Source organism: Nyctibius grandis, chromosome 12 (genome assembly GCF_013368605.1).
Source record: "Nyctibius grandis isolate bNycGra1 chromosome 12, bNycGra1.pri, whole genome shotgun sequence".
In the NCBI taxonomy this organism is placed as follows: domain Eukaryota; kingdom Metazoa; phylum Chordata; class Aves; order Nyctibiiformes; family Nyctibiidae; genus Nyctibius; species Nyctibius grandis.
Genome location: NC_090669.1, coordinates 2,738,069 through 2,762,260, shown reverse-complemented (window position 1 = coordinate 2,762,260; position 24,192 = coordinate 2,738,069). Strand labels below are relative to the sequence as shown.

Genomic DNA, 24,192 nt, shown 5'->3' with positions numbered 1-24,192 from the left:
CGCATCGGCATCATCCGGTACCCACCCGCGGTACCCACCCCGGCACATCGGCATCCCCCGGTACCCACCCCCGATACCCACCCTGGCACATCGGCACCCCCCGGTGCCCACCCCGGCACCAACCGGGCACCCACCAGCAGCCCCACCCCGACACCCACCCCAGCACCCACCGGGCACCCACCCTGGCGCCCACGGGGCACCGACACCAGCACCCACCGACGGCACCCGGGCATCCCCTCTCGGTACAGAGGAGCCGGGCTGAGGCCGGGCGGGCTCATGACAGGGATGACCCAGCACACTGGGGCGTGCTTGACGCCGCCGGGACCCAATTTGGGGCAGAAAACGTTAAAACCCCCATTCCCCCTTTGCAGACCCCCCGGGGCAGGGGGCACAGCGGCGGGGCAGGGGTGCACTGTGCCTTTAAGCGGCCCGGTGGCGCAGTGCACGCCGGGAGATGTAGTCCCTCACCGGCGCCCCCCCCCCCGGGGCGGGGCCCGGACTACATTTCCCAGCGTGCACCGCGCCCCCTGCCCCCGGGCAGGGACCGGGATCGGGGCCGGGGTCGGGTCCGGGATGGCGGCGGAGTGGACCGCGCTCCTCCTCACCTGCCAGCGCGGCGGCTGCGTCTCCGCCTTCCAGCGAGGCAAGCGGCGGGGCTGGCACTCGCCCTCTGTCCCCCGGGCCGGGCCGTTCCGGGCCGGGCGGGGGGTGCCAGCCCTGAGCGCCGCCGGCCTCTCGCTTGGCAGAGCTGGAGGCCCGCCGGCTGCGGGGCGGCCTGGGCCCGCGGCCCCCCCCGCTCCTCCTGGCCGTGGAGGACCCTTGGGCCAGCCTGGGCAGCGGCGGGGCCACCCTCAACGCCTTGCTGGTGGCCGCCGAGCACCTCAGCGCGCGGGCGGGCTGCACGGTGAGGGCTCGGGGTCGGGGCCGGGGGGGAGCGGGGTGGCAGCGCTGGTGGGCCCGGGGAGGCTGGGGGGGGGGGGGTGGCTGTCCCGTCCCCGCTGACCGTGCCCTGCTCTGCCCTCCCAGGTGGTGACCGCCGATGTCCTGAGGGAAGCCCGCATCCTCATCCTGCACACGGTGAGAGCCGCCCTCCGTCACATGGCGGGGAGCCGGAGCCCCCTCGCACCCCCTCCCTCCTTCTGACCCCCCCACCCATGTTCCCCGTCCCACCAGGGCCGTGACTTCTCCTTCGACGACTGTGGCCGGGCCTTCACCTGCCTGCCCGTGGAGGAGCCCGGTGCCCCGGCCGAAGCTCTGGTCTGCAACCTGGACAGCCTGCTGGGGACCATGACACAGCGGGTCTGTGGGACCTGCGGGACGGGGCCCTGGGCTCCATGCTGGGCACCCTGGCATGGGTGGTTCGGCTCCCCCTGAAGCCTTCGGGGTGCCTTCAGCAGGCTCCCAGCAGGGTGGGAAGGGTGCTGGGTGCCCCACGTGGGCTGAGCCCCTTCCGTGCCATCCCTGGGCGTGTGGCCCTTCTCTCGGCAGCTCTGTGTGGGCTCCCCGCCCGGCGTGTGGGTCTGCAGCACCGACATGCTCCTCACCGTGCCCTCGGCACCAGGTGAGTGGGTGCCAGCCTTGCCTCAAGAACCCGCTTTGGCTGGGACAGGGGTCAGAGCCAGCAGCACAGCCGGTTCAGCCTGCGCCATGCTCCCCTGAGGGTGCGGGTGCTCGGGCATTGCTGACCTGTGTGTGGTTGGGAGCTTCCTTTGTGCCCGCAGCAAGGTGGCTGAGGCTGGATGCTGCTGTAACACTTCTGCCGTGGGCCCCGTTTTCAGGCAGGTCTGCCCAGTGCAGGTATGTGCGTTGCCCCAGTGAACACTGGTCTCTGCCTCTCTCCCCAGAGATCGACTGGGACGGCTTCCAGGGTGTCAGAGTGATCGCGGTGCCTGGGAGCCAGGCGTATGCCAGGAACCACGGGGTCTACCTCGGCGATGAGCAGGTCAGGAGCAGCTCCCCCTTCAAGGGGCATCCCTTGGAGGCGCAGGGATCCCCACCCCTTTGGTCCCTTGGGTGCTGAGGTCCCAGCCCTGCCGTGGCTGCTTGGCTTGGGGATCCCTGAAGAGCTCATCAGGGTGGTCTCGCTCCCAGGGGCTGGTGCGTGACATCATCTACAAAGGCACGGAGGCCCAGATCCAGCAGTGTGCGGGGCCTGACGGCACCGTCCCACTGGTACGGCACGACTCGAGTGTTGGTGGCCCTGCCAGCCCCATCCCTTGTGTCACCACAGCTGCAGCCTCAGCCCCGCTGTGCCCTGGCAGGTCTGCGGGGTGGTTTTCTTCTCCTCAGACGCTGCCGAGCAGCTTCTGGCCACCCATGTCATCCCTCCTCTGGACGCCTGTACCTACATGGGGCTGGACTCGGGGGCACCACCCATCCAGGTGACAGCCCCTCCATGGGGGACGGGACCCCTTGCTCCACGGGTGCTGTTGCTGGGTGTCTCTGTAGGGCCTGTTTGCCCCCACACTGCCAGATTTGGGTGGGAGAGGTGGTGGGAGGGGAGCACCCAGCAGCAGGATGGGGGTCAGGGTGGCTGCACTGGCCAGCCTGGCTGCCCCCAACAGGTCCCTTCTCTCCCCAGCTCTCCCTCTTCTTCGACATCGTGCTGTGCATGGCACGGGGGGTGACAGAGGAGGAATTCGTGAAGGGTGGCGGTGACAGCAGCGTGAGGAGCGCCCGCTCCGTGCTGTGGACAGCTCTCCGTGCCTTCCCTCTCAGCATGGGTGAGTGATGCTGCAGTGGGTGCACGCGACATGACCCTTCCCTGGGCCCTCTTCCCCTGTGTGGGGAGAGATGGGGTGGTCAGGGCCTGGCGCCTGGCTGTTTCTCCCCACAACAACCCCAGGTCTTCTCTCCCCCACCCCTTTGCCTGGGGGTGTTCAGCCTGGCTGCCCTTGGCTCAGGCAGGCGTCAGGCACACCCACGTTTGCTGTCGGTGTGCTGACAGCTCTCGTTTCCCCCACAGCCTGCATCCCCGGGGCATCCTACGACTACCTGACCACCTCTGCGAGCGACCACATCCGCAGCCTGACGCTCCTGCCCGGCTCCACCAGCCACCTCCGCTTCTGCAGAGCAGCCCATTCCCACGTGGACGTACGTCCTTCCAGCCCCAGCCTTGCTCACACGCCTTGTTTGGGGGTCGCTCTGGGCTGCGTGGCCGGACCCCAGTCCCACGTGCCTCTGTGCCCCTGGCAGCAGCCCTGTCTCCTGGAGGACGGCTCTTCGGTCACCAACTGCCTGCTGGAAGGAGCCGTGCGGCTGGCGGCCGGCAGTGTCATCCAGCACTGTCACCTCCAGGTACGCGACTGGGGTGGGGCTGACCCCGAGTTCTCAGTGCACTGAGTGGGCAGCAGGGTGAGGTGGGCTTGGCTGGGATGGGGGACCCACGGCTGTGAGATATGGGGTGTCCTTCCTCTTCCTGGCTACCTTCTGGCTGGTGTTGGGGACCCTGGTGGTTGTCACCTTCCCTAGGAAAGGGGAGGAGGCTGTCACCGCTGGGCTGTCCCTCCCTGGGGACCAGGGCAGACCTTTTCCATGGGGGCTCTGTCATGGCGGTGAGCCCTGGAGGCTGTTGCCTGGCCTGAAGTTCTGCAGTCTGTGTCCCTGCAGCCCCGTGACAAAGCAAAGCGTGTCCCTCTGGCACCTGGCTCCTGTGGGCCCCAGCTTGGCTCCCAGGGTGGTTGTCCTCTTCCAAGGTTGCGGTCTGGCTCTGGTTTGAGGGCTGCTCTGGGGCCAGTGGTGCCACTCAGGGCTCCGCTGCCTCTCCCGCAGGGTCCCCTGGAGATCGGTCCTGGCTGCCTCCTCTCGGGCCTCACCGCAGGCTCCTCGCCAGCCCTGCAGGGCTGTCCTCTGCGTGACATCGTCCTGCAAGGCCACCACGTGCGGCTCCGCGACCTGCCCTGCCGCGTGTTCACGCTCACCGGCCGCCTCGACGACTGGCAGGTACGGGGGCAGCGAGGCGGCGCGAGGCTCCCTGTGAAGCCGAGGCGTAACCGGCCCCTCCGTCCCCCGGCAGAGCCCTGCCGAAGAGGCCACCTACTTGAACATGCCCTGGGCTGACTTTTTCCATCGGACGGGCGTACGGTAGGTGCCACGTGCCAGGACGGGACAGGAGATGGGGATCCCCAGCTCCCCTGGGGATGGCTGCAGTGGGAGGTGGCACGGCCACCCCAACCCATCCTATGTCCCACCTCCCCTCGAGGTGTCCTTGAGCCCCAGGGCAGTGCTGACAGGCTCTCCCTCCCCCAGGGAAGCGGACCTTTGGGACGCTGAGATGCCGCGGAGGAGCCGCTGCCTGCTCAGCGCCCGGCTCTTCCCGGTGCTGCACGCCTGCGAGGCGCTGGGCCTGGAGGATGTGCTGTGGCTGCTGGCCCCGGCGGCGGTGGCTGGCGAGCGGCTGGCACGCTGGCGGGCGGCCTGGCGCATGTCCTGGCAGGAGCTGCTGCCCTGCCTGGACAAGGCGGCCGAGCTGGGCGCCCGCCGGGCCCTCTTCTTCCTGCAGGGCCAGCGCAAGGTGCGGCGGGTGCTGCTGGGGCACCAGGACAGCAGCCTCCTGCCGCTCGCCCGCAGCGCCGTCCACGAGGGCTACCACGAGGCCGTGCTGGGCACGCTGGATGAGGGTGAGCTGGACTTGCCCAAGCTGTGTCTCACATCTCTGGGTATCAGGGCTGTTGGGTGCTCCCCAGCCCCTCCAATAACCCCTCACTGCAAGAACCCATAGGGTGCTCCCCCAGGGCATCCGACAAGCCAGGGTGGGCGCAAGCCACACGAGTCCCTCTCCCCTGGAGCCAGCGTATCACAGAAGTGGGCTGGTTTGGGGTGACCTGCAGCCTGGCTGAGGCTTTGCAGCATCCTCTTTTATTTTCTAGTTGCCTCCATGGCTGGCGATGCTGGCATTGCGGCACGGGCGCTCGCCTGCATCGCCGAGGTCCTGGGCTGCATGGCGAGAGGGGAAGGGGGTTTGCGGAGCGGGCCTGCTGCCAACAGGGAGTGGGCCTCGGCTTTCGGGCGCCTGGAGAGTGGGGACATCGCTGGTGGTGTCCGGGAGCTGGCCACCGAGCGGCAGAAGTGGATGAGCGGGTGAGGCTGGGGCTGGTCCCAGGCATTGTCGCAGCCAAGGAGCCGCGGCGGTGGGCTCAGCATCTCTCTTTTCCCAGGCCGGCTCTGCTGGTGAGAGCGGCTCGGCATTACGAGGGGGCCGAGCAGATCCTCGTGCGGCAGGCGGTGATGTCCTCGTGCCAGTTTGTCACCGTGGGGCAGACGGAGCTGCCGCCCTTGGGGCACTGGGTGCAGGTGGTGTGTCCAGCCCGCCTGGACCTCTCTGGTGAGTGCTTCCCCCCGAGATGGATGATCCATGTCTCACCCCTGCGGTGCTGGGGGAAAAGGAGTTGGGGTGCCGCAGGGGGGCTGATGGTGAGCCTCGGCAGGCGGCTGGAGCGACACCCCCCCCATCACGTATGAGCACGGGGGGGCCGTGGTGGACGTGGCGGTGATGGTGGACGGGTGCCGGCCCATCGGCGCCAGGGTGCGGCGCATCGGCGAGCCGGAGCTGCGCCTCGTCACCCTCGGTGGGACGCCCCCGAGCGAGGCGGTGGCGGAGCTGGTGTGCCGGGAGCTGGAGCACTTACAGGATTACTGCCAGCCGCACGCACCTGGTGAGGTGTCACCCACCACACGGCCGGGCTCTGTACCGCCGATGTCCCCTTGGTGTCCTGACCCCGTGGTGGCCCTTTTTGGGGACGATGGGGTGAGGGAGCAGGCGTCAGCTTCGCTTTCTCCTCGTTTCCAGGAGCCTTGCTCAAAGCTGCCTTCATCTGCACCCAGGTCGTGCAGTTCCCCTCGCAGAAGCCCCTGCGGGCCCAGCTGATGGAGAGCTTCGGGGGCGGCTTTGAGGTGCACACCTGGTCCAAGCTGCCCCACGGCTCTGGCCTCGGTAAGTCTGCAGGGTGCTGGGGAGTCCCTCACTGGTGTCAGGGAGTCCCTCCTGCTGCCAGCAGCGGGATGGGGCATCCCCCTTGCTGCTCCCCGGGCATGCATGGTGCCTGGCTGCCCTGGCTCCGCCTGCGCTCCCTGCAGGCACCAGCAGCATCCTGGCAGGAGCAGTGATGGCATCGCTGTACCGGGCGGCCGGGAAAGCTGCCAGCACCGAGTCCCTCATCCACGCCGTGCTGCACCTGGAGCAGAGGCTCACGACAGGTAGCAGCCAGGGGGGAGCAGCCGGACCACGGTGTGGGGGGCCCAGCGGTGGCTGAGGACCCTCTGCCCTGCAGGCGGTGGTTGGCAGGACCAGGTGGGTGGGCTCGTGCCCGGCATCAAAATTGGGAGGTCAAAGGCTCAGCTGCCGCTCAGGGTGGAGGTGGAGAAGATCCCGGTGCCTGACGGTTTTACCCACACCCTCAACGATCACTTGCTGCTGGTGTACACGGGGAAGACTCGCCTGGCCCGCAACCTGCTCCAGGTAACACCTGGGTGCCGCAGGCTCTGGCCTCTGCTCCCCCCGTGGCCTTTGGAGCGTGTCCCCTTTGCTGGTGCAGAGCTTTGCCACCCCAGCAGGAGCTGGCACTGAAGGCTGCAGGTGCTGCTGGAGCCAGGAGGATGGTGACAGGGATGTTCTGGCCTCTTGCAGGACGTGGTGAGGAACTGGTACGCCAGGCTGCCCTCCGCCGTGCAGAACGCCGACGCGCTGGTGAGCAACGCTGAGGAGTGTGCCCAGGCCTTGAGGCAAGGTGCGAGCCCCCTTCCCTGGGCCAGGCTGGCCCTTTTAACGACTGAAGAGACACAAACTTCCTCGGGAAGAGTCTGTGCAGTCCTGGGCGGGCAGAGGCAGGGGGGGTGCAGGCTCCTGCAGCTGCAGAATCCTCAAATCCTCCTCCCAGGCTCGGCATGTTACCGGTAATGCCCAAAGCCCAGCATGTGACAGGCAATGCCCCAAAATTCAGGCTTGAACTTTGAGGAAGCGGGGACTAGACGTGCCAAGCCTGGCTGATTTTCTGCGAGCCACCTGCGATGGGGCTGGGGGTCGTGCCTAGTCTGCGCAGTGGATTCATGTGGCCTTTGGCTGCTGGGATGCTGCGAAGGGGAAGCTGGAGCATTAAAGCAAGCAAATTCTTCCCCTGTGGAGGATTAAAAATAAACAGCAACATGACCAGGCTGGGTCTGCTTGCTCGGCCAGCAGAGCGGGGAAGAACTGGGTAGGTGAGAAGGTGGAAGGAGCAGGAGAGGCAGAGGCAGGTTTCCACCCCTTGGGTGAGAAATAGAGGCAAATAGTTTGCGATATCCCCTCCCCTGCAGGTAACCTGCTGCTCATCGGCGAGTGTCTGGACCGCTACTGGCAGCAGAAGAAATGCATGGCCCCTGGGTGTGAGCCGCTGGCCGTCAGGCGCATGATGGATGCTCTCCGGCCCTACGTCTACGGGCAGTGCTTGGCGGGGGCCGGCGGCGGGGGCTTCCTTTATGTCTTAACCAAAGCCCCTCGGCAGAAAGAGGCTTTGCACCAAATCCTAGCGAAAACCGAGGTGAGATGTGAGCTGCCAGGTGGTTTGCTGTGGCAGGCGGCTTGCAGAAGCTTGATATAGCGCAAGCACTAAGAGCATCTTGCCCTACGAGTGGGATGAGATTGCTGGTTGTCCCCTCAGCCCTCCCCAGGACCTCAGAGGTGAGAACAGGTCCCTTGCTGGCTCCTGCCCCAACCCGTAACTCTCTTTTTCTAGGGACTGGGCAACTTCAGCATCCACAGCATCGAAGTGGACACGGGCGGTTTCTCAGTTGAGGTTGTGGGATGTGATCCGAAGGATGGTGCTCACCCCGGAGAGGACGTAGCTGTGTGAAGGTCTTCAGCCCTGACCCGTTCCTTGGCAGATACGTGGGGCAGGGGAGGAGGGAGCAGCCAGCTGCCTTCCAACGCAGGGAAATCCCACTGCTGCGGAGGCACCTCCTTCAGCAGGCTCCAGCAGGTGCTTTAGGTCTTGATGTGGCCTTTTTGGGCTGCTACTTGCCCCAAAAGCCCCAGAGGCTGGAGAAGCTGTGACGACCTGGGCAGGCAAAGGCATCCCCCGAGGGTGGCCCTGCTGGAAGCACAGTCTGCTAGGGCCTCCAGCCTGGTTGTGGGGTTTCACCCTGGTTTTCGTGGTTCTCCAAAGGGGAAAGAATAGCATTTGTGATGCTGCTCTAGCAGGACCCTTCCTGCTCTTCCAGCAGCAGGGCCTTGCGCTGCCTGTTCGGCATGGAATGCTCCTGCGCCAAGGGTGCACCTGGATGTGGAATCAAGTCCCTGTCCTGGGCAGAGAGATTATTTCTGTGGCGAGTTACTAACCCCTGCAGTCTCTTTGAATAAAAAAACCCTTGTTCCCAGGATGTGTTGATGCCCCTCTGTCCCTAGCAGGGCTCCTCCCTCTCCGTGGGATAGCCAGGGCCCAGCAGTGCGGGGGCAAAGCTCTTCCAGGGGTGGGTAAAGGCAGAACCCACACGCAGGGGCTGGTCATCGCCCTCCACTCCCTGGGTGACGGGGGACAGCATGGGAGTGCTGCCGCAGGAGGCAGCCAAGCAGGGGGCTGGCAGCAGGTACCATCTCAGGGGTGTTTGTACATGTGCTGTGCCCATGCCAGCTGCAGGTGGTGGAGGTGGTGGGGGGAGATCTTGATGCCGTGGCACAGGGTAGAATAGGAGAAATTGCAACTAGCTCTCATCCCGCGTCTCACCAGCTCCTTCCGTCCCCCCAACACACACACCCCACCCGAAATCGCTGCTCAGCCAGGTGAGGTTTATTTACAGAGTACAGGGCACAGCGAGCCGGCAGGGACACGGCTCCGCTTCCTACAGCGCCTTTCTAAGGATTTTTCCAAGCACCTTCCTCCCAAGGAGAGCATTCCTTTTCCCTTCTACAGCATGGTCCCCATTGCCACCAGGAGAGAGCCAGGGCTCGAGATGTGTAGGACGCCAGTAGCTGACCCTTAACCTGGTGGCACAGAAGGACCACCACCATGGGCAGAGCTCTCTGTGCAGAGCCGTATTTCAACCACAGCACACAGCCCCAAAGCTCCCTGCACCTCCTGTGCCTCCCGCAGGGCCCCAGAACAGAGTCAGGAGCTAGCACAAGCTTGTCCCTCAGGCTAGCACATGTTTTCAGAACTAGTGTCACGCTGCTCCCAACGTGAGAGCCTCTGCTGCCTCATTTCTGCTCCCACCGAAGGATGGCAGCTCTTCTTCCCAGGCCCAGGAAAGCCCTTTGCTCCAAGGAACACAGGCAGAAGGGCAGACATCACCCCATTCCCCACACCGTGTAACAGCCAGCCCCAGGGCAGGACCTGGGCAGGGCTGCAGCCATCCTGCCGTTCACTCCAGCACGGTGCTGACCCAACTACAGGCGCAGCCGCTTGATATCCTCGCTGCGGAAGTCGATGCGGAGAGCCAGCACCTGCCGGACCTCGGCAGGAGTAAGGCGCCAGGTGAGGGGGCCGGAGTTTGGGCCCCAGTAATCCAGGATCTCCGTCACCTGGAGAAAGAGGAGAGAGCTGCAGAAGACAACCTGGCACCAACCGAGGTGAGTTCAAACTCTGGCTACAGTCACGGTATTTCCTGCCACCAGCCCCTGCACACAAACACCCCTCAGGAACAGGGCAACTTTTCCAGCTTCTCCATACCCCGTAGGTGTGACACCATCTGGATGAGCCCAGTTAAATCCATGTGGAGCCCAGCTGGGCTTCCTGCAATTCCCCAGTAAACGTAAAGCGCAGCTCACCCTTTCCAGATTGAGGATGGTGGCCATCTGGGAAAGCCGGGCAAACTTGTCGCGGATAGTCCAGGTGGTGACCGTGGTGAGATAGGCTATGAGAGACCTCAGCTCCTTGTCAAACTGCAGACCGCCAAGCTGCGGGGACCGAGGAAGCTCTGTTACCCCTCCCAGCAGGCCCAGGGGTTGTGCCAAACACACAATTAACAGATATTATTGGGGAGGGGCGGGGGGGGGGTGTCTCTGAGCAGGAGGGTTCCAGTTAGACCATTTATTGCAGGTTAAACTGGCTTACGTTTAGAGCCACCTGAAAAGGCAGCCCCCTTATCAATGCAAGCTCTTCCCAGACCCATCACAAAATGCCCCTTCTCCCTGTGTGTGCTAACACAAGGTCTCCCTGAGCTGGCCACCGGCAGTGGCAGAGCTTCTTTGAGAGGAACATCTGCCTCTGCCTCTGCCCTGCCCTCCCACGAGGGTTTCATGGTGGAGGGTTTGCAGTCCAGCCAGGGACTCTGCAGGGTAGAGGACAATGTTTTGCTTACCCTGCTGAAGGTGGATTTGAGCAGCACTTTCTCCAGTTCGATGGCTATGAGACTGGTCATGAGGCCAGTGAGGGTATCGTAAATCACTGGAGACAGCCCAGCCTGGAAGCAGAAACCTGTGTCATTCTTGTCAGGAACAACTGAGCACAGGTCCACAACACCCAAGCCTAGGAGAGCTTTCAAATACAGACCCATCACATGCACGCTCAGCACACAGAAAGCGCTGGCAAAAGTGAGCCAGGTCTGTAGAGCCTGCAAGCAGGCTTTGAAAACTGCAGGAGAAGCGGGGGATAGATCTCTAAGAGCCCTGAGAAGCACCACAGGACATCTCTGCTGTTCCCCTGAGCAGCGGGATGCCACGTGGAGGTCTGGCGGGCTGCCACGTCCCTCCCTCTCACCTTGAACTCTGTCATCTGCTGTTCCAGGTTGACGATGAACTGCTGGACCCAGGGATCATTGGCTTCATAGTCGCTGAACTCTTCCTGACATTGAGATACAAAAAGGGTTGTTTAACGTGGCCTGCTGTGGACAGCAGCAAACGGCCCAGAGGATAGGGAGGGAGGTCCCTCCTGGAGCAGCACTGCGTTCCTTCCATTCTCTCCAGCTCCTCGCTAGCAAAATGCCCCATTCCAAGCTGGGCTGCAGAGCAAGTTCTGGATATTTTACTGTTGCTCTGTGCCAAGGGAACAGCGGAGAACTGAGGGGAATGAGACAGCGGTTGCTCCGACTGTGCTGCTGAGCAGAGGATGGAGAGTGGGGAAATATGGCTGGTAGGTGGAGAACACTGAGCCCTACCTCCTCGATGTTGTGGGAGACGGAGAGGAAGAGGTTGATCCAGGGCTTCACCTGGGGTTTGATGGCTGTGCTGTTCAGCTCACTGAGACCTTCCTGAGGGGGACAGGAAGAGGACAGGAGAGTGACTGAGCACAGCTAACACATAACCTTTACAGCCAGGCTGGCTTGCTGCTGCCTCACACCCTCACTGCAAGCTGGAGGAACCGCCCCACAGACTTGCACAGAAAGCAGAACCCACAAGTCCCAGATCCCACACTCTTCTGGTGCTGGCGGGCTCCAAGGACACCACCACGACAAGAAGGGGAAGGACGTTGGCCCAGAAGCTGCTGTTGTCTGAAGGTCTCATGCTTCCCCAGCCCTGCCCGCACAGCTACAGAGGTTTCCTGGCAGGAGAGAGACGCTCAGATCCCATCCCACCAGGGCAGGAAAGGATGCAAACAGCAGCCTTTCCACTCAGCACCAGCCAGGACACTGTGACTGGGCTCCGCTGATGCCTCCCACCTCCAGTGCAGCTTAGCTCAGCAGGAGAAGCTAAAAGGAGGATAAAAGCTGTAGCTGCAGTTAGTCCCCTGAATTAATCATAACCCCAGCACACGCCATCTCCCCCGAGCTGCAGGTTGTCAGCAAAGGCTGTTCTGTCCGCTTCGATGCTGGAGAGCTCTCTGAAAGCCCCTTCCTGCCAACCACCCCCACTGGGCTCAGCAAGACATCAACAAAGCTCACCCAGCACGAAACTATTCAGGTACCAACCCTGCCTGGCATTTGATGAACGTTTTTAACTAAAATTGGCATTTCTGAGCAGACCCTGCTGGCAATTGCCCTTTTCCAAGGCAAATTCAATGTGCGTGTGACTCAGGCAGCGCAGGAGCTTGTTGCTCAGCCTCTTGATTGCTTTGCAGCCAGCTTTAATTCTGCACTAGCGCTAGGCTGGAGTTTGACTCCTTCCTGATGAGCTCTTTGGTTTTGATACTGACCACAAGCCTCAAGAGGGCTTGCTGGCAATACCGGTCTGAAGCACAAAGCCAAGCAACAAACGGTCTGGCCTCTGTGTGAAATACAAAGCTGATAGCAAACCTGGTTAAAAATATTCTTTTTTACTTGGTTTCTTTCCACAGGAGGGATCAGGTCTTCCTGCTCCCCTCCCTGCCAGAGACCACTGTGAAATTTTAGGGCAACAGGCCCCAGTATGCCACACAAGACAGTGGATTTAGCCAGGGAGCCTTCTGCCGCGTGCCGGGGAGTATTTCCATTTGGGAAAGGAGGAGAAACCTGAGAGAAGAGCAGCTCTTCTTTACCGACAGCCCATTTTCAGTATTACCTAGTGAGGCTCTGGACAACTTGACAACATGCTGTGCCACGAGGGAGAACAGAGGAGATGGAAATGCTATTAATATTTCTTCTCCTGAAAATGCTGAACCAACTACAGCTCTGTGCTGAGTGAGGACAAACGCAGCAACATTCCTTCTGCCTCTGCAGCTGCTTCCAGTGCTTTTTACGCAGGCACCAGCTGGTGCGGCTGTGCAGACGGGCTGGATCTGTTTCTGTGCCTCAGAGCTGGCTGATTTACCCCCTCCTGCATCCCTACCCAGCACTTCTGGAATCAAGACGTGGCCCAGGCCTTGGGCTGAAATGATTCCTGCCTGAGTTCTCCCTGAAGACACTGGCCAGCCAGCGTTGGAGGCCAGCAGTAACTCAGCAAGACACTCACCTGCAGCAGGTCACGAAATTTATTGGAGACAGCAGCCATGTCAGAGAGGCAGCTGTCAATCTTGGCTTGCGCTTGCTCACCCCCGAAGCCTTGGCTGAGCAGTTTGCTGCAGTCGCTCTGCAGGGAAGAAATCCACAAGCAAGTTGCAAATTAATAACCCGGACAGTTTCTATCCCATCATCTCTCAGTGATGCACATTTTATTTCACTGGCTCCCAGCCTCTGCCAGATTGGTCAAGCTGGAGGAACTGGTATTTCCAGCTGCCGCTGCTATATCAGCCAGAGATTGCTCTGCCAGCTCCAAATTGCTTTCCTAAGGCTGCAGGGCAAAGACCTCAGGAATTTGGGCATAAGTGAAATCCAGATGGTTTATTTGACCCCCTCCAAGGGAAGGTACAAATTTGATTATGGAAAAACCAGTAAAGAATCCAGAGCGCACCTCCAAAGTCTTCTTTAGGGTCATGATGTTCTCACTGCAGACTTCCACGTTGTTTAAGGTCACCTGGAAAAAAAAACAAACAACAAAACAAACCCAAGTAGAATTCATTAGAATTTCCCCGCAGCTCAGCCCCAAAGTCCTTATGCTTCCTCTACGTAGCTCACACTACAGGCTGCAATGCAAACGTTTAAGGGGAGAGAGATGTGACTGTGTGATCAAAGCCCTGCAGATCCACGGAGCTGCATGAAGCTGAACTACAGTAACGGAGCACGTGTGCTGAACCTGCAGCTAGTACAAAGCCCGAGCTAGTTTACATCACTTCTTTTCCTCATCATTCTGTCCATGACGTTGCAGCGAAGCCCCAGTTGCAGGTCACTGGTGGAAAGGAGGATATACCCCCGCAATTTTCTGTGACTGTGTCATGAGGAACAACAGACCAGGAGTGGCTGGAGGTGACGGTTTATACGCTGTGTCCAGAGAAGCAGGGGAGGCAGGAGGAATCAGCACCCCTCCTGCGTGATGAGTATCTGTTCTTCTCCGAACAGACTGTTCCCTACCTGCTGAAGCTGAACTAAATGCCAGTGTAAGGCTGGGATTTGTGCAGACAGGGAAACGAGGCAAGCTGGCATGTGAATGAGGAATTCCAGTGGGAGAACTGACATTTTAAACACTTTGCTTCAAGAAATGCAGAAACCTGTGACCAAGAATTTAATGAAATGGAAGAGTTCAGTCCCTCCTGCTCCCTTTGCTGCCTTCTCTCCGTGTACAGTGCAAGTCCCAAGGAGCCCCTTCAGCACCAGGTATTCACAGCAACTTACAGAGAGGGAGATGTCAGGGTGGGCCAGCCCCTCTCCAGCGCTTGCAGTGTCTCTGCTCACGAGTCTGCTCCAACAGCAGGGATGGCTGAGAGGAGAGAGCAGATCCAGAGCTGCTCTCCTAGTGAGATCTTTTCCACACTGCAAGGTCTATACAGCATCCCACCATGGGGAAGGAGGTGGTATGCTGCAGACGACAGGAGCGACAGCCCTTCAAATGCTCTCCAAGGGGTCTCTAATGCTCACTGCCATGTTCTGGCCTGCTCAAGCATGTGGAGAGTCGCAGTGCTGCTGTTAGGAGAAGGCCACAGGAGGATCTTACAGGCCAAGCAGAGCAGACAGCCCTGCTCTAATGGAAACTCTTCGATCTGATAAGCAAGAATGAAGGAGCCCTGAACTTGGGCCAGGAAACTTTCTCATCTAGAGGAAGGTGTGGATGAGACGCTCTCCCACCACCTTTGTGCAGAGCCTGTGAAGAACAGGATTGATGGACGCCTCAAAAGAGCACAGGTTCTTCCCCAGCCTGGAGGGAATCATTATCACAGCAGCCTAAGAGGCAGTCACAGGATCATACTTGAACAGGACTGATGTGGAAGCCCTACAAACATGAGGTGAGGTAGAAGCATCTACCAGATATCCAAAGCCAAGCCACCCACCACGCCTCAACAGGTTTTCAGGTTCTCTGAACATGTGATAGTCGCATCGATCCTGTTCCCCAGAGCTCCCCATTGTCTTTCCCATCACCCCAACTCATTCTACACCAGAACAGCCACCAAACCTACCAGAAAGGACTGCTTGGCCTCGTCGGTGCTTTCAATGCCTTTGGTATCAAACTTGCCCTGCTGCAGGCTGCTGTGCATGATGTTCACGGCACTGGTCACCCCCCTCTGGAAGTCCTGGAAGGTCGTGGCTGGAAAGCCCTGCTTCAGCTTGTTGTACAGAACCTCCCTGGGGGGCAAGCAGAAGATACCAGGGCTTAGAGCAAATACTGCAAGCCACAGCAGAGTCGTGCTCTGTGACAAGGGACAGCGCTCTGGCTGAGCTGTGACCTGAACAAGGTAAGGGGAACATCCCAGGGGACAAGTAGGGCTGGCAAATATCTTCTGACAGCATCTAAAGGACACAAGGCTGAAATAAAACCACAACCACCCCGTTTCTGAGCTTTCCCCAAAACCCTGTCTGCTGTCTTCAGTCACAGTTCCCCACTCCTGCGTTGGGATGAAAAACAGCAGCAGGACAATTTCTGCAGGCTCACCCCAAATTCAAGTTACTAAGCAATCTCACAGGTAACCCACAGAACTACTAGGGGTGACTATGTACTGTCAGAGGGTAGCACTCCAACACTACGTGGTGACTCGGTCTCATAGGGATTTTTGGGCCACGAAGTTGCTTTTTCTCTTTTATGTCTGTTTGTCCTACAGGTGAGAAAAACATGCCCAGCTCCAGCTTCCCACACCACACCTGAGGCTGCTTCCCACGAGCATCTTCCATGGAGATGACAAACCAGAGGTTCAAAGGCGGAGAACACAAGGAAGACCACCTGACAGCAAACACTGAATGCGATGTGGAGGCAAGTGACAATGAACCTGGTGTATTTTCATTACCTGAAGTCAGACTCCAGCTCAGTGGTGGAGTGGTTGATCATGGCACAGAGACAGTCTATGCTGGAGCTGGACAGAGCACGCCCAATGCACTTCTTCACTATGTAAAACACATCATCCACCATGCTGGAGGTGAGCTGGCCCTTCTCGTAGCTGTCCATGGCAACAGCCTGCAGAGAAAGCTGTCTCAGTGCCCTGAGCTCAGCGAGAGAAGGTGCCTCCTCAGAGCAGTGCTGTGAGACCAACCTGCCAGCCCACCCATTTCACCCTGAGCTGACAAGTAGCCCATAGACCTGGAAGATCTGGCTCTGGAAGATACTCAGGGGTATGTCTGGAGCCAAAGTTCAGAAACAACCACTTCCTTTTCAAGGCCAAGGGAAAGAAAAGACCTTCCCAACAACTGCAGACCTGCCACATACTCGTCTCCCTCCCTAAGGATGCTCAGCAGAGGACAGTGGAGCACACACAGAGGTCTCAGCTGCTGGCAGAGAGCGCAGGCTATTGCAAGCAGCAGTCTGAGCCCCACCTTGTTGACTGTCTCCCTCATGAAGTATTCCTCCATCGTGATGTAGTAGCCAATGAGCTCTTGCATGGTGCGGCTCAGCAGACAGTTGTTGAGGAGCTTGTCCAGGTATTTTTGATGCTCTACAGAACACAAAAGAGAACCATCAGCAGGGACCAAGCGCCAGAAAGCAGTTCCAGCTAATCTCCTTTCCACTCGTCTCACGGGCACCCAATGGACACACACCTGCAAAGCCCAACCAGGAATAAATCATAGGCCTCAACTGTGGAGCTGATATTGCTAAGCTGACTTTTGCAGGCGACAGAAGTGATTTCCAGAGCTCTGTCGAGTACCAAAACCCTGAAAGTGTTTTCCCTGTGGCCTCCAGCTCCAGGATCTCTGCCTACAGTGACGAAAAGGCCCTCCCTCCCTTTGGGGACCTTGTTTATTGTGCTCTGCAGTCATTCCTAATGTTGGTTTCCCTGTTAGAGGGAACAACCAGTGCTGCAAACAGGTTTGGGGAGGCCAGGCTACACAATCCTCTTCCACAGAGTGCTCCCAAAGCATCTTTGCAGATCCTGTGTCACTCTGCTCTGCCACTAACTCAGTTATCTCCACTTTGGGCAGCCGCAAGGAGCAGGGAGCCTGCAAGTACTGATATTCAAGGTGTTACCTTGCTTCACCTCCTCTGAGGCCATCGAGTCTCCCACCTCAAAATCGGATATTATTCGTCTCTTGATGAACCTCAAGTAGAGCTCGCTGCGGGCGTTCATCAGGGTGACTTCTGTTAGAATAGGGTCAAGTTCCCTGGAAGGGACATAGCAAGAATCAAGGTAGCAAGACTACAAAAGGAGAGGCACTAATTTAATTCAGTTAATTAGTGTGTTCTCTGTTCTCTTACTATGAGATCAGTACTGCCCCTCTCCATCTGCGCCGTCGAGTGGCAAAGCTCAGCAGAATTAACTGGTATGTGCAAAGAATGCACAGACAATCAAAACATCCTGAAAAAATCATTACAGAGAAGCTGCTTTTTTCCTCATGGAAGTGAGAACCACCACATTAAAATCACAGCAGTGAGGACTGCAAGACTCTCAAGCAACCTGATATAACTTCAGAATTAGCCCTGTGTTGAGTGGGACACTGGACTGGAGACCTTTGGCAGTCCCTTCCTACCTCTGTTTTGCTATGATTCTGTGAGCCCTACGTGGCCAGTGTCAGAAATGCCTGGTCCCTGTCACCTCCACAGATGTACTCTTGTGCACAGATTCCTGTGTTTCTCTGAAAATGATGAAGAATTTGTTTCAGCTCAACAGCTCAGGAAACGTGAGACCAAAAAAAGCATGTGACGATGCAGAACATCGTGTTCAGATCAGAGATGACTATGAAAAAAAAGACTGTCACATCAGCAGCTTTTTCATCAGCGTGCACAAAAGAACTTTACAAATCCTGCTCAAAGCCTCACAACGCACAAGCGGGACAAGGAATGATTATCTTTATTTTATGGATGAAATAGCAAAAGCTCAGAAAACCTGGGATGCATGCACAGTTATTTGGAGCAAATAGTAAGTGGATCTCTATATTACCTCTGGAATAATTAGTCATGCAGGCTAACAGACACATCTCACTTGAGGAACATAAGTTTTCTTTCAAGGCATGGTTAGAAGCCATGCAACGCCAGAAGGGCTGGGTGCACTTTCAGATGGCCTTACTTAAGGGCTATGCAAATACTTCAGATAAAAAGAGGGAGATGGGAAGCACTTGGGTTCATTAGCAAGAAACTGATGTTACGGAGTCGCTGCAGCAGCAGTACAGATTAAATAGGACCCAAAGTTTTATTGCTGTTTCTGTCACAAATTGTCTGCCCAGGGAGCTGCTGCGTTTTGTGGGCTCTGAGGACTGTACTCTGACCATACAAGGGTAGTGGGCACAGGCAATTAAAGCCTCAGTCCTTCATGTGCAGTGATATTGCCAGTCCTCCAGCAATGTTTAGGGCCAAGGCTTAAAAGTAACGAGTAAGCAAAATAAAGCACCACCACGGAAGATGCCTTTATAAAAGGGCAGTGAAGGGCACCTAACAATTGGATTTTACGCTTTAGTAGTCACAAAGCCTCTGGAAGACTGGGAGAGTTATCTAAATGCTAATTAGCATTAATAACAGATCAAGAGTGGAAGGTTAGAGAGCAAAAAGAGGTTTTGTTTGTACCTTGGTTCAATCTTCTCTGCAGAAGAACTTCTAATCATGCTATTCTGAACTTGCTGGAACTGCAATCACAAAAAAAAAGGGAGAGTCATCAAAGTCTTTGCTTAGGACTTGGAGTTAACAGCCACTTCTCGTGCTGTAGCCTAAGAAGGTGCTTACCTGGGGTTGGCTATGTCAGGCAGCCTCACGCCCTCTTACCTGCCTGTGATAATCCCTCTCTTTGATGAACTTGTCCACCACTTTCTCCACCTGCCGGTCACACTCCACTTGCAGGTGCTTGATGAGGGTGTACAGCCTCCCTGGCCCGTAGTAGGTCTCCACAATGGGCTGGTGGGTCTCCACAATGCGAGCAATCCCTGCAGCAAGAGGGGAAGAACAAAAGAGAGACTCAAGCAGGAGTTCCCATCCAGTCTGGACCCAGAGCAGAGCTATACAGGTCCGCAGACAGGACCCACCAAGGGATTATTTGTTCCCCAGATAAACAGTTCAGACTGTCCAGCCACTCTCTGATGCCTCACTGGAAGCCTGTCATCACCACCCCTCATTCCACGGCATCTTCTCTCTGCATATGACACCTTCCAGCCTCTCCGCTGTTTATTGCAAGGCTGCAGTGCAAATCTCCTGGAGTAGAAGCCATCTGTCTTCCTCAAGTGAGCTCCTGCCATGCGATGTGTGTCAGCTGCCCTCCTACCCAGCAAGATACACAGTATGAAGGTATGCAGCTTCCACAGGAGAAAGCCACACGAGCTAAACCTGGCAGGGGACATAACTGCCACCCAAATCAAGTCTCAGCTTTCAGCACCTACCAGCTTACAGGAGAAGAGCAGTGCTAGGAAAATGCGCCTAGGGAAAGTTCTGCTCTTTTCTGTGATGCAGATGCCCAAGAGAGCAAGGATTAGTGAAGGCAGGACCTCCTTGGAGAAAACACTCATCTCCAAGGACATATCACTCCAAGATTACTTTATTCTTGCAAACTCTCTACTCAGAGCTAGCAATGCTCCCCCTCTTTTGATGCTACTGCCAAGAAAGCCCGGCGGCTCTAAGGACCTTCAATAGCAGCAAAGGTGCCAGGCTGGGAGAGTGACTTGGCAGTGGTGCAGCCTGGAATTACAGCAGAGTTAATAGAGGAGGCAGTTAATCACCATGGGATCCCAATTACTGTCTTTGGCGACATTCCCACAGAGCATTCATATTCCCTCCTCTCCCTTCCCTCTCTGCTTTCAAGCCCCTGTGGTCCTCCTTGAAGAGCCAGGCCTGGAGGCATCAACAGCTGCGCAGTCGAAAGGGATCCGGTTTGTTTGTCTGGAGTGCTGCGTGTCTGCAGAAACCTTCAGGGAATGCCCCTTTGTTTTGAGGATGCAGAGAAGAGGAAGAGCCTCATTCCCAGAGGAAGCCAACAAATCCTTGGCAAATCCACTCTGCGCCTGCGCAAGCTGTCCACAGGAAAGCTTGCTGGTTGTAATGCCCTCTCCTGGCTGGGAAAAAGTCTGTTAGTTGTGTCGCTGTCCCTCTAGTGTGTTACTCCCGTAGCTCAAAGGCGAAGGAGGCATTCTGTGCTCTCCTGGAGCTAGAATTAAAAGCCTTCCAATTGATGGACAATCTCATCACAGATTATTTTCACTCAATCAATCACAAAGAGGAAAGGAAGAAGATTACCTTCAAAGAGGAGTGTCAGGGTGTCCGCAAAGATGACAGCAGCTCGACGGTCACTCATGTCTGTCCCCATCACCAGCTGCAGGTTCTCCTCTGCTTTGTTGGCCACCTGCATGACAACAGGACCAGTCAACTGGTAACACTCAAAGATACTCTTCATCCCACAGGGTGGACCTCTGTCCCCTGCCCTGTATAGCCCCAGGCTTTCGCTGGCCTTCCCATTGCTAGAGGTATTGCCGCTGTTCCTTTTGAACAGGGATCCTTTCCTCTCTTGTGGAAAACTCAAGGATCAAGGAGAAGCACGAACTTGTTCTTCTCTTCCCTTGTATGAGCTTTATGCAGCACAGAGAGCAAGACACAGAAGGAGAAGCCAGCCAGCCCATGGGATCTGTATTCAGACACCAGAAAGCCCATCCCAGGATGCAAAATGCAGGGAGAGAGACGAGCTAAGGCCAGTGCTGGTTTCTAAGATTAACAAGCCAGAGCCAAGACTTCTGCAACATCTGTTGACAGAGACTGGGTTTTGCTTTCCCCTAGGAGACCAGACAGGTCACAGTGCGTTTCACAGAACTGGTTACCTGCTTGCAGAGATACTCTGAGAACTTGCTCAGCCCCTCTTCATGTAAGCCTAGCAGAGGAAAGATCTTGAAGAACCGTTCCACTTGGGGCAGGTCTCCCTGCTTCATAGCTGTGTCAAATTTCTCCGTGACAATTGTCTTCAGGCGCTGCTCTGCTTCTTGCAGGAGCTTCAGGTTGGCATCAATTATGCCCCCTGATCAAAAAGTCAGAGAAGAAAGGGAAAGTGACAGCACAATGTTAGTACGGTATCAAGGGCTACTTTTTTTTCCTCAGCAAAGAGACCACCAGTGTGCAGCCTGCAGCCTTAAGGTGAGAAGGCAGGAGACAGACTGGAATTCCCCTACAGGCAAAGGAAGACAGGTATGTGTGTGATATACACAGCACTAATGTCGTGGTCTTGCATGGAGGATGCGAACACATCAACCAGGACATTTCTTTTAGGAATCAGGTAATTTACTCCTTCATTTCCAGTTGCTCTGCTTGGTAGCACACCGTAACACTGCAACAGTTCGCCCTGACAGAGCCTTCTCCCTCACTTCTTTTGTCCTGCACATTCTGTCCTTCACCTAGTCAGCACCTGAAATGCTATTAAGGAACTCTCCTTTCAATTAACGATAATTCAAACCTAATAACACTTGAAAAACATTCATCTCTATGTTACTCTATAACACACTAAGATCTACTGGAAAGATGACTTCTCAGCTTCTCCTCATGAACAGTACTTACCTTCCTTGCCCTGACGACTGAGCTCAATCACTGATTTGTCCAGAGACAGGTAGCGATGGATATGAGCTGCTGCTTGTTCATAATCCTCATTTCGCAGGGCTGTTTGAACTCCATCCATGCAGAACTTCAGGTCAAGGATGTCGTCAGCTCTCTGAATGGCCTGATAGAGTCGATTCTGCAAGAAAGGCAACCAGTAAGGCTTCCTGCTGCGGGCTGGACCAGGGAAAGGGCATTATGAGAAGACAGGATGAGGAGAAAAAAAGAAGGAAGAAACAGACGGAAGCGATACTTCTCTACACAATAAACAACTACGTAAGCAGAAACCCCAAACTACTTAAAAAGCCACAAGACCAATGACTCCAGAAGATGAACAGCATTTACCTGTGAAAACTCAGACTGAACTCAGAGGCTGTGCTCCGCTTTAACAAACAGGCAGGGGCCAGAGACACCACACATCATCTGTTTCCATCTAAGCAGTTGTGCTGGGCGCTGGGACTTGACACCTCTTAGCCTACCTCTGTACAAAGGATATAACAGCCCGGATTCCTGATCACTCTTGGGTGACAATGACCATCTCCACTGTCCTCAGCGCTGCAGTAGTTGATAAATGAAGACTAACCTCAGCTTATTTACCATATTCTATCAGGAGCTGCATGGACAGAAGGGGATGCTGGAGAACCAGCCGCTATATGGAACAGCATATGCCTTATTTACTCTTGTACCCTGCAATATCCAGGAGCCCGGTTACCTAACAATGCTAGAAAATACTAAAACAAAGAACAGAGCAGCTTCCAGCCCACCGAAGAAAAGAGCACCTTTCTCTATTGTGCTGCAAGCACATGAGCAGACGGGATATGGCTTGGTGGTGACAAGTCCCAACCACTCCCTCGGTCCAGTTACCTTGGCAAGGTCAAGCTGGCGGACTTTGCTGCTGACGTTCTCGGCCAGGTTACAGGTAAAGGTGATCATCCCCGCCAACTGCTGGGCATCCCCCTCGATGAGCTGCAAATTTGGGCTGGAAGCACAAGAGAATTGAACATGAGAGGCAAATATTAAGTAGTCGGATGGTCTGCAACAGCAGGATGGTTCTTCCTCCAAACCCAAATGTTCCTGTCAGCAACAGGATCTCTCATTTCATGCCCCTCGTACAGGAGCAAAGCAGCAAAATCAAACAGATTCTTTGGAAGAGGCTGCACAGACAGACAAACGACTGCCTCGCTACCAGACAGGGCATGAATAAGCCACTGAGACTTTTAGATACTTTTAAGATACTTTTAGATACTTTTAAGTATACTTTAAGATACTTTAAAGATACTTTTTAAGATACTTTCACTTCTGAAGTGAAAGATGAAGTCTGTGAACTTGTGCTCCAAGCTTCTATACACGAGGCCACTTTGGATGACTCTCCAGACTGCCTGCACAAGCTCACCACGAAGAGGCAGTAATATTTATCCACACCTATGAACAGCCTAACACAAGACATCTGATCCAAGCATTAATGCCTGAAATCAACACTATCTGGGGTGAGACCTTCAAAGAACTGCTCAGCCTATGCCAAAATGGGTCAGTCACTGGGGTGGCACTGCAGTTCCCTCTGTCAGTGCTGCTGAGAAGAACCGGGCACCCAGGGATGAGGATCCCACCGCTGTTCCCTACCAAAACCCGATTTAAAGTCTGACGTTGTCTGAGAATGAACGTGCTTCCCTCACAACACCGAAACAAATTTCCACATCCTGAAGTAAGCAGGGAGGTACTGAACAGTGTGTGGAGGCAGAAAGAAGGGGAGAGGGTGGGGATCACTAACCCCATGCGATGAAGTGCAACCATCTTGTTCTCGATAGTGCTTTGCTGTTCCAGGAGGGCATCCAGCTCTTCCTGCACCACTTTCTGAAAGAAAAGGACGAGGGAAGTCTTGTGTGCCTTCAGCCCTCCTCTGGGCCAGCAACTTATCACAGATCCTACACCCAAGTCAAAGGACAGGCAGCTAGCAAGGCGTTAGCGCTTCCAAGAGCTCACAGGACAATGAAATCCTTCCTAAGATCTCACTTTAATCCTGTAAATATTTATACTCATGCCACTTCGATGCATCAGACATGCAAACTTCATCATACAATTTTTAATTCAGAGAACCCACAAGCTCCTCCCCCGGCCGAGCTTTCAGCGCAGGAGCACCTTGAACCCGCAGCCTGCCCGCACTTCAGGGACACCGGCTCCGCGGAGGCGGCACCGTGGCCCCACCTGACGGTTGCGCCCTTGGGCGTATTTAATCTCTCCGAAGAGGATCCGGAGGACTGCGGGAGCCGTGACAGCCAGGCACCCGCTGTCATTGTCACCACAGCAGCGGGCCGGAGGGGGCTGGAGCAGCGAACACCTCCGGGGTGCCGCGTCCCGCACCGCCCCAGCCCGCCCCGCCGTAGCCGATCGCCGCCGGGGACCCTGCGGCCGCCCCACCGAAGGTGCCGCCGCCGCCTGACGGGCTCGCCCGCCGCCCCACACACCTCCTCCTCACACAGCCGGCTGTAGGCGGCCTCCAGGTCCGCCAGCTCGGTGAGCGACTGAATCCGCTCCGTGGAGAGGGCGGAGGCGGCCGAGCCACCGCTGTCGCCCCCCGGCGCCGTGGCCGCCGCCATCTTGGGATCCAGCTGACACGTCCCTACCGCCATGAGGCCTGTGGGAGCTGCCCTGGTGGTGCCTGAACGTTTGCGGCCGCTCAGCTCCGCCTGGAAGCGCGGCAAGCTCACGCTCCCTCGGTGCTCTACGCGAAAAGACGGCTAGGTTTTTTTTTTTCCGGAGGCTCCTGGTACGGGGAGCGGCTGCCATCGCCACGTGATGATTCAGGCGCTGTCGAGGGCAGCCTCCCCTCGCCACACGGCGCGCGCGCGTCGGGCCTCGCAGAAAGCCCCTGC

At 56.9% G+C, this 24,192-nt stretch overlaps 2 protein-coding genes across 6 annotated transcripts; one reads left to right on the top strand and one right to left on the bottom strand.

Moving 5' to 3' along the window:
• The first annotated feature begins 544 nt into the window (after positions 1–544).
• Positions 545–8,311, top strand: FCSK (fucose kinase). 5 transcript variants are annotated; one of them, XM_068411133.1, is made up of 23 exons: positions 545–643; positions 747–904; positions 1,027–1,077; positions 1,174–1,299; positions 1,489–1,561; positions 1,845–1,942; positions 2,092–2,172; positions 2,262–2,381; positions 2,582–2,723; positions 2,966–3,093; positions 3,199–3,297; positions 3,772–3,942; positions 4,016–4,083; positions 4,249–4,619; positions 4,869–5,079; positions 5,157–5,323; positions 5,427–5,654; positions 5,789–5,932; positions 6,076–6,195; positions 6,270–6,457; positions 6,626–6,725; positions 7,291–7,514; positions 7,710–8,311. In XM_068411133.1, exons 1-23 carry the CDS (start codon positions 574–576, stop codon positions 7,824–7,826), a joined length of 3,255 nt encoding a protein of 1,084 aa, XP_068267234.1. In that variant the 5' UTR covers positions 545–573; the 3' UTR covers positions 7,827–8,311. The 5 variants fall into 5 exon arrangements, with proteins under 5 accessions (XP_068267234.1, XP_068267233.1, XP_068267235.1 ...); XM_068411132.1 differs by having other exon boundaries at positions 3,196–3,297; XM_068411134.1 differs by lacking the exon at positions 6,076–6,195 and having other exon boundaries at positions 3,196–3,297.
• Positions 8,312–8,755: 444 nt separating this feature from the next.
• On the bottom strand, positions 8,756–23,928 carry COG4 (component of oligomeric golgi complex 4). The gene is made up of 19 exons (XM_068410992.1): positions 23,785–23,928; positions 23,091–23,173; positions 22,187–22,301; positions 21,287–21,461; positions 20,560–20,753; positions 19,985–20,090; positions 18,527–18,684; positions 18,332–18,390; positions 16,802–16,935; positions 16,153–16,271; positions 15,630–15,796; positions 14,808–14,973; positions 13,211–13,273; positions 12,773–12,889; positions 11,065–11,157; positions 10,668–10,751; positions 10,270–10,371; positions 9,737–9,865; positions 8,756–9,490 (listed from the first exon to the last, which is right to left on the bottom strand). Exons 1-19 carry the CDS (start codon positions 23,914–23,916, stop codon positions 9,356–9,358), a joined length of 2,331 nt encoding a protein of 776 aa, XP_068267093.1. The 5' UTR covers positions 23,917–23,928; the 3' UTR covers positions 8,756–9,355.
• Positions 23,929–24,192: the final 264 nt, after the last annotated feature.

Coding starts and splice junctions, on each gene's coding strand:
- FCSK (XM_068411132.1), top strand. CDS start 574: ATGGCGGCGGAGTGGACCGCGCTCCTCCTCACCTGCCAGCGCGGCGGC. Junction 2,173..2,261: donor CTGACGGCACCGTCCCACTG/GTACGGCACGAC, acceptor GTGCCCTGGCAG/GTCTGCGGGGTGGTTTTCTT. Junction 3,298..3,771: donor TCCAGCACTGTCACCTCCAG/GTACGCGACTGG, acceptor CCTCTCCCGCAG/GGTCCCCTGGAGATCGGTCC.
- COG4 (XM_068410992.1), bottom strand. CDS start 23,916: ATGGCGGCGGCCACGGCGCCGGGGGGCGACAGCGGTGGCTCGGCCGCC. Junction 14,974..15,629: donor GAGCTGGAGTCTGACTTCAG/GTAATGAAAATA, acceptor CTTGCCCCCCAG/GGAGGTTCTGTACAACAAGC. Junction 13,274..14,807: donor AGGCCAAGCAGTCCTTTCTG/GTAGGTTTGGTG, acceptor TTTTTTTTCCAG/GTGACCTTAAACAACGTGGA.